General features: G+C 37.7%; 1 protein-coding gene across 2 annotated transcripts; it reads left to right on the plus strand.

Annotated features, from left to right (window-relative positions):
• Positions 1-5,041: 5,041 nt before the first annotated feature.
• Positions 5,042-8,017, plus strand: LOC112179870 (immune-associated nucleotide-binding protein 9). Of its 2 annotated transcripts, none has more exons than XM_040511937.1 (6): positions 5,042-5,183; positions 5,477-5,723; positions 5,862-6,136; positions 6,805-6,969; positions 7,056-7,175; positions 7,571-8,017. In XM_040511937.1, exons 2-6 carry the CDS (start codon positions 5,495-5,497, stop codon positions 7,769-7,771), a joined length of 990 nt encoding a protein of 329 aa, XP_040367871.1. In that variant the 5' UTR covers positions 5,042-5,183; positions 5,477-5,494; the 3' UTR covers positions 7,772-8,017. The 2 variants fall into 2 exon arrangements, with proteins under 2 accessions (XP_040367871.1, XP_024174127.1); XM_024318359.2 differs by having other exon boundaries at positions 5,054-5,208.
• The last annotated feature ends 1,197 nt before the right edge of the window (positions 8,018-9,214 follow it).

Below are 9,214 nucleotides of genomic sequence, written 5' to 3' on the forward strand. Positions count from 1 at the left end.
ACTGAAAGGAGGAGGCTGCGGTACTTGTAGAGTTTGTCGGAGAGGGAGTCGGAGCTCCCTGAGATCGGAGGGCGGAGAATTGGTCTGAGACTCGAGGGGTTCGGCGGACGAAGGCGATCTGTAACGGATCTGCTTCCCCTCAAGCTCCAGATTTGGGTCTGAAACCAGGGTTGGGATCACACACCTTGCTGTTGCGATTTTTGGCATGTGTTTGACCAAATGTGCATAAGAAGAAGGCGAGAGGAGGAGGAGGAGGAGGAGGAGGAGAGAGAGAGAGAGAGAGAGAGAGAGAGAGAGAGAGAGAGAGAGAGAGAGAGAGAGAGAGAGAGAGAGAGAGAGAGAGATATATATATATATATATATATATAAAATAAAAATAAAAAAGAGGCATGAAATGACAAAAATACCCTTCAAAAATTGTCACTTGACAACTTCCGTAACGGAACTAACGGCGATAAGTACCGATCTTCGGTCGGGCCAAGAACTTCAGGTACCGTATTGATATTTTTTTTTTGTCAGGTACCAAAAGTTATAAGGAGCCAAAGGCGGGGTACCGTACGAACTATTTTCCCTGTAAAATAATATTTTTTGACTTCTAAACGCATTGGTGAGTCTGGAACATTTTTGTTTTTTTATTTCATAGGTTAAATAAAAATAAAAATCAATTATAGAGACACCATTACAAAGATTGGTGAGACATGTTTTGGGCACTGTCACTATTAGACTGAACATGAGAGCAAGTTCACCAGTAGTCAAGAAAAGGCAAAGTCGAGAAGTCAAGAATTCGACCAGTCAAGTTACTATTCACTGCCACTGGACATGGGTTTACACCCGTTGTTTTTCTTGCCCGGTCAACACTTTTCACTGTTCACAATACTGTTCAGGTAATTCTACTGTTCACCAGCGGGTTTCACTGTTCATTTTTACTGTTAACTTTTTTTTTAATTGTAGTAATCGGATTTTAAAAAAAAATTTATTTTAAATAAAATATATTTAACTATAATAGGCTAAATATCTATGTTTTGTTATGTTTGTGTGCTTTGAATTTGGCTTGTATTATGTTTTGAGAAGTTGGTGTGCTTTTAATTTGACTAATGTCTATGTTTTTTATGTCAGTGTGATTTTAATTTGGTTTGTATTATGTTTATTATGTGCTATGATTTTGGTAAGAGGAATGTGCTTTAATAAGAGGAATTTTCAAATACAACTTTTATTTCATTAAATAGTCGCTTACATAAATGAAAAACTAGGAATAAGTACAATACAATTACACAACATGCATAATTACCTAATTATTCAAATCATGATCCTCATCCTCTCTAGGAATCCAATTTGTGTTTGAAGGTTCATCATTAGGGTTAGGGTGGGTGGAATCACCGGTAGAGAAAGGTGAAAATTGTGGTTGTGTAGGATATCCCCCGGGGTAAGGTGGTTGCGGATAGTATCCACCGGGGTAAGAGGGTTGTGGGAATCCACCGGTGAAGGGAGATGGTGGGAATCCACCGGTAAATGGAGGTTGTGGGAATCCACCGGTGAAGGGAGATAGTGGGAATCCATCAGGGCAAGGTGGTTGTGGGTATGCACCAGGGTAAGGAGGTTGTGGGTATGCACCAGGGTAAGGAGGTTATGGGTATGCACCACCGTAATTTGGTTGCTGATAGTATCCACCCATAGATGGTGGCGTCTGCTCGCCAAGTTCTTCTTACTCTGCTATCTTCTTTTGCTTTCTTGACCAATAACGCTTTCTATTTGGAGTCATTTGACTTGTATCAATCTCCATAATACGCTCTTCCCTCTCTTTATTTCGCTCTTCCCTCTCTTTAATTCGATCTTGCCTTTCTTGAAATAGGAGTTGCTCTTTTCGCATTTCGATTTGCAAGAGGATACATGCTCTTTTCTCTTCCTCATAGAGACTTCGAGCAAATTCGTCATCGATTTTTTTCTTGCCCGCGGTTGCCTCTATTTGGTTGTTCACTATACTCAGGAGTGCTTGACAAAGGACTTTGATCTTTCGCTGCCTTCTTTCCTTTCCGTATTGCTTCTTTTGCAGCCTTCCTTCCTTGAGGCCTCACATTAGGATCTGCAGGTTGGGCTGCAATTACCTCATCTACATCCATGTCCAAGTTGATGGGGGAATTTTCAGTAATTGGTTGTGTGTGCGTATGTTGACTTCCTACATTTGATGTTCCTCCGGATGTATGGCTAGGGGTGTCTTTAAATTGTGCAAAGCCCTCCACAACAGCGTAACTATCAAAACTCTGAAACAGGTGTCTTTTGGTCTTCCCTTTTTTCTTCATCCCGTTATGCCACAATTTATGTGCTTCATCTTGCTACGTAATTAAAAAAATTAATAAAAAATGCAATTAGTACAAATATAAACATCGTTGTAATTACATCATTATTTATCAACTAATTATTTTAATTATAAAGAAAAACAATTACTACAATTAAAACGATATTATAATTACTACATTATTTATCAAGACATATTTTACTATAATGTAACAACAAATTAAATGATTTATCAAAAAATATAAAGGTCATAATTTTAATAAGAATGTATTTTTACCGTTTTACAACAAAAATCAATAAGTACAAATATAAACATCGTTGTAATTACATCATTATTTATCAACTAATTATCTTAATTGTAACAAAAAACAATTACTACAATTAAAATGATATTATAATTACTAAATTATTTATCATGTAATATTTTACTATAATTTATCAACAAATTAAATGATTTATCAACAAATACATACCTCATCAACCGCATTCGAACCGCTCTTGTACCAATTTTTCGCTTGCCTTAATGCACAATGCCACTCAAAGAGTTCAACCTTCAAAATTTTCCACCTTCCCTGCAAAGATTGGGTTGATCGGCTCTTGGGCCAATTTGCGTCAAAGTGTCGCTTCACGCACAACCATAAGTCGTTTTTTTTTTTTTTTCTGATTTGTGCCCACAGCCGGATCTTGGCTTACAACTTTCCAAGACTTGCACAATTGAACATCTTCCTCATCCGTCCATCTCCTTTTATCTTGGGTATCTTCACTTTGATCTCCCTCTTGCCCGGGCACTGGACGTGTGTTTCCCCTTTGTTCGGCTATATTGGATAATGAAAAATTGAATGGTGAGAGCTATATGAAGAGGAGGAATGTGTAACTATGAACTCTAATTTTTTGGGTGTGAGATGTTAAGAAAATGCTAGGTATTTATAGAGAAATTTTTAGAATTTTTTATAAATTTTTTTCTTACCGTTTCTACCGTTACAATTAATGTATATACATATTAAAAACTCCACCACCGTTGGATTCTGAACATTACCATTACAATTCATATATATACCTATTAATTCATCCACCGTCGGATTGTGAACATTAATTGAAACCAACGGCCCAGATTAAAGGACCGTTGGTTTCAAATTTTCTGAACAAGCCAACGGCCCGATGCCACCTGTCCCCTGCGCCCACTCACTGTCGCTACGCGACAAAATACCAATTCAGTCTTTGGTCGGCCACATGGCGCGTTTCGATTGGTCTGTGTCCTCCACTCTGGGTCATTACAGCGTTTGGCTCTGCGCGTCACCGACTGACGTCACCCACGTTCCACAGTATATCGAGCTGGCAGCCGAATGACTTTGGGCAAGAGTTTAGTCATGGGCTTGCCCATTTTTTTGACCTGGGTCATGCACAGCCAAAGCTTGCCCAGTCAAGCAAGGCCCGGTGGAAGCTCCTTTTTCATTATACCCAGTCAACACATCATCAAAATGATGTGGCTTGCCCGATTAACTCCACCGCTGGACTTGCTCTGAGTAAGAAATGGTATCCAAAGCCCACTTTTGTTGTACAGTGCCTATCAATCCCTTTTTTTTTCTTTTTTTTTCTTTTTTCATTTTTCTTTTTTTCAGAAAACACATTATGTTTTTGTATTTTCACCAAGAAAGCTGAAACACTAGGGTAAGATTTACCTAGCTACCCATAAAAAATGTGGTAGAGAAGTTGCTTCAATTATTACTTCAAATTTTCTAGCAGTCAATCACTTTCATTCTATTTGAACCAGTTGTGGTTGTCAATTACACAGTTTGGACTACTTTCTTTTCTCAGCTATCGTTTCTCTCTGTTCTGTTTTTGAGATACTAAAATGCCTTCATTCCCACTAACTTGAAAAACGGGTTAGGTGGTCCAAAAGCATAGTCATTTCCCATTACCATCAAAGCAGAATTTAGCACTCCGAGAAACAATGTTGTCCGTTCTCTTCTTACTTAAGTACCTAGTGAAATGATTGCTTACATGCGGCGACAAATAATAAGTTTCATCTATTTTTTTATTTTTCATATAACAAACATGATGAGAGTCGATTTTGAAACCTCTCACTCGTAAAAATGAGACTTGAGCTCGACTCTTGTAATGGAGCAAGATAAAAATGATACTCCATCCTGTTAAAGTAGTAGTCCTCCATCCAAATCAAGCAGAGGTTGATTTAAGAGCTAACTCTCTCCCCCATCCCCTCCCCGAAGACCTATCAAGAGCAGCATAATCCGTGAACATGAATGACTTGAGCTTGGCACCAAATCTTCATTATTATAATTGGTCTTTGGGTCCAGAATCCCCGCAACAACACTAAAAGCGCACTTAACACTGTCCTCATTATTAGCAAGGAAAGCCTACTTAATATCATCCTTGTTACTCAGCAAGGAATGCGTAGCAAGTAACCACACCATACACTAAAATTTTATAAATTACCAGTCTCAGTCTATACAATCTTCTACTCTGAAACGCAAATTCAAATAAGTATCGTAATGTAGGAGAGGAAAAAAGCATTGCATAAAATGGCAGTCCAATGAGGAGAATCATATGTAATGTGTCAAAATGGAGGCTAATACAACAAAGAAGGTCATGAAGCAATCTAGGAATCAATTTCCCATGCTTGTGGAAAGAGCAAGGAATTAATTTGTTTTCCTTTCTTTCTGTGTAAATTAAGTCAGCATCAATGTACGAGAGTATACGAGCAGAAACCTCGAGGAGGATCGTATAAATTCACAACTCAGACACACACACACAAAGAGACATAACAAAGAACTTCTCTAATTCTCTCTGTGTGGCCTCCGAGAGAGTCCCTTTGTTCTTGGCGCCTCTGAGAGAGTCTCTTTGTTCTTGGCTTCGCTCTTCCACTACCTGAGTTGAGTTTCCTTTCGAGACGATCTTGTATGCTTTTATTCCAATCGTACCGTCTCTTTCACTCCACAGTTTTTCTGCTTTGTTTCAATTGTCGGCATGCGGGTGTTCATCAGACGATTCTCTCTCTCTCTCTCTCTCTCTCTCTCTCTCTCTCTCTCTTCGAACAGAATGATTGTGGATCTTTTCAAAAAGATAATATATATTGACTATATGCTTGCTAGGTATCCTTTTTATACTTGCAATACTTTCTTCGTTTATGAAGCATTGACAGAATATAAAACATATATGGTTGCAGGTATTCTGATTTTGTATAATGGGTGGACGTTTGATTGATGTTAACCAGGAACTTCCCTTTTCTAATGCTGCTCGCACTGTGGTCTTAGTTGGACGCACTGGTAATGGAAAAAGTGCAACAGGCAACAGCATTCTTGGCAAAAACGCCTTCAAGGCCAAGCGTAGCTCTAGTGGTGTCACGACCACTACTGAATTGAAGACTGCTATCTTGAGAGATGGACAACAAATTAATGTTATAGACACTCCTGGTAAATTCTTGCCAACATGTATTTGTTTTGTAATTATGTATCTGAAAAATGTGTCTAGGACTAGCTCTACGAGTATATAAAGTAGTTGCATTTAAGAACCTGCTTTTCAATGGTTTTGATTTGTGTGGTATGCTGCAGGTCTTTTTGATAATTCTGCCAAATCAGACTTTATTAGCAAAGAAATTGCCAAATGCATTACATTGGCCGAGGATGGAATCCATGGTGTTCTTGTGGTTCTCTCAACTAGAACTCGCTTTACAAAAGAAGAAGAGTCTGCAATCCGTAGCTTGGAAACTCTATTTGGAAGTAAAATCTTTGACTATATGATTGTTGTCTTTACGGGAGGAGATGAGCTTGAAGAAGATGAGACTTTGGAAGATTATTTGGGCCGTGATTGCCCGGAGCATTTGAAGGTAAATTTGTTTCTTCAATTTTATTTTCCTTTCCCGAGCTTAAAATGTCATGATAACATCGCTACTTTCGTTTCCATTTCTGAATGAGCGGGATATGATATTCTTTTTAACTGTACCTGTTAACAGCATCATGTATTTCATTTGGACTTATAAGTTTGATAAAGAAAACAATCAAGTTGAGACATGAGTTTAGAAGTATTGAAGTTCTGTTGAAGCATTCCTGTTGGTTCTCCATTTTTTTCTTTTCTTTGGTCCCCAGATTTGTTTCCAAATGATATCAAACTTAGTGAAAATGCTTGTCCTCTCTAATGAGACAGTTCTTGGGAACTCTTCCCTATTCATTGCTTACATCAAATGTGTATATATTACCTCTTTACAGAAATTATTGGTGTCATACTGTCATTGTCATTTGTTGTTCCCAGAAATAAAGTTGGTCTTTATTAATGATGTGTGGAGTGTGGTGATATAAGGTAGACTTGGTTCAAATGAGCAGTACTATCATTAGAAGTTGACAGAAATCTATTAGTAATATAGAATTAATGGAAGATCATTTTGAAATATTTTATGTAAGAATTTGCTTCTATTTTTATTGCTTGATCCAGTACTCTGTTTGATATTAGCCTATCATGCATGCACTAGACTTATAATCAGTTCTTGCAACAATTTAGGAAATCCTTGGTCTCTGTGGAAATCGCTGTGTGCTTTTTGATAACAAGTCTAAGGATGAAAGCAAGAGGGTTGAACAAGTGCAGCGGCTTCTCTCGCTTGTAAACTTGGTTATAGCTCAGAATGGTGGGAGGCCATACACGGATGAGATATTTGCTGAAGTGAAGGTATTTGTTGTTTTCTCTTTTATTTATGGTAAGTTTTTGAGAATTGGTATTGAATATAATGATCAAACATTGTTGCATCTGGACAGAAATTTCGTGATCAACAAGAAGAGGTTGCTTCGAAGGGGTATTCAAAACAAGAAATATCTCGTTTGAATGAGCAGATACAGCTTGCACATGATCAGCAGCTTAAACAAATTACTGAGATGGTATATTTTCATCTGCATTTTGTTTGCATTCAATAATTAATGGCATCAGCATGTTTAACAGTTGGCTTAGTTAAAACTACAATTTGCAGTTTGCTGCATCCTGTGCCGTAGTCTTGTATCTATTGACCAACCCCTTTAAACTGATCGAGATCTTTGTATTTGTAAAGAATGAATTTGTATATATTTTTTCGCATTGGCTGTTGGTCTTATGATTCAGGTGCTCTTCCGTATAAAAACAATTCATTTTTCCTTTCTTTGGATTTGGAAAGATAGAGTGGGTAATATAGATCTCAGCGCACAAGGTGTTTGCCTCTAATATTAAGTTGTTCTTACATGCTTGTAAATATTGAACTTTTACTTTCATGTATACTTTTACCTGAATCACAAATATGCAGATTGATTTAAAGATGAAAGAGAAAACCATGATGCTTGAACAAAAGTTAGCAGATGAACGTGCTGCAAGACTAAGAGCAGAAGAGACTACCCAAGAGGCTCAACAAAGGTCTGAGGATGTAATCCGAAAGATTAGAAACGATCTTGCAAACACGCCTGAGCCTAAGCAGCCAAAATGCACGGAGAGGTGTGCTATTATGTAATGATTGATAGGCTATGTGGTAAGGAGATAGTGGAGTTTGTGGCAACTGGCTGCGATGTCTGGTCGATAATGGCTATGGTATCCTGTGTAAATGTGGAAGATGCTGGCTCACAGTTGGACGTTTAATATCTAAACTCTTGAACTGTGTAGGAATAATGTTGTAAGTATATTCATCTCTTAAGAAGGGTTATATAGTACTACAACCATGTACATATAAAGAAAAGTAATTAATTCTGATCTAAGTCAACTATATATATCACTAATGCTAATCGATACACAAAATAAATCATAATAAAGATTAATTGATATGATACAGCTCATGTCAACACTCCCCCTCGAGTTGGGGCATAGATGTCTCGAATGCCCAACTTGTCAAGTGAGTTGTGAAATACTTTACTTGAAACAGCTTTAGTTAGAATATATATTTGCAAGCTAGTCTTCAGTCTTCACATGTAACACATCAATGATCTTTGACTCTACCTTTTCCTTGCCAATAAAGTGTTTGTCCACTTTAACATGTTTGGTTCTGTCACGTTGAACTTGATTATGTGCTATGTCTATGGATGCCTTGTTGTCACAGAATAGGTTCATAGCTTGTTTAGGCTTGAACCACAAGTCTTTCAATAGGTTAGGAAGCCACCACATTTCACATATTCCTTGGGCCATTCCTCTATATTCTGCCTCTGCACTAGACCTAGCTAACAACAACTTTTTGTTTCTCTTACTTCTCCAAGTAACAAGGTTACCTTCCACAAAAGTAAAGTATCTAGAGGTCGATCTTCTATCAGTGATAGATCCTGCCCAATCTGCATCAGTGTACCCAGCAACCTCCAAGTCTCCATTCTTTGAAAACATAATTCCTTTAACTGGAGCTGACTTTAAGTAACTAAGAATACGATAAACTACATTCATGTGAGCTTCACTTGGGGAATGCATGAACTGACTTACCACATTCAAAGCATATGAAATATCTGGGCGTGTGTGAGATAGGTATATGAGTCTGCCAACTAGTCTTTGGTACCTTTCCTTTTTGGAAGTACTTGATCAGGATATTCCCCTAACTTGTTATTTTGTTCCATTGGGGTATCATCAGGTTTGAAAGATAAAAAACTTGTTTCAGTGAATAAGTTCAAGACATATTTTCTTTGAGATAAGAAAATGCCTTCTTCTGATCTAGCCACCTCAATGCCAAGAAAATATTTCAACCCACCCAAGTCTTTCATTTCAAACTCAGATGACAAGTGATCCTCCAAATTCTTTGCTTCTTCTTGATCATCTCCTGTTACAATCATATCATCTACATAAATAATTAGAATAGTCAGCTTGCCTTTTCTCTGCTTCAAGAAGAGAGTATGATCAAAGTTACTTTGCTTATAGCCAAATGTCATCATTGACTCACTAAACCTCCCAAACCATGCTCTAGGAGATTGCTTGAGTCCATACT

Source organism: Rosa chinensis, chromosome 7, assembly GCF_002994745.2.
Source record: "Rosa chinensis cultivar Old Blush chromosome 7, RchiOBHm-V2, whole genome shotgun sequence".
Lineage (NCBI taxonomy): Eukaryota > Viridiplantae > Streptophyta > Magnoliopsida > Rosales > Rosaceae > Rosa > Rosa chinensis.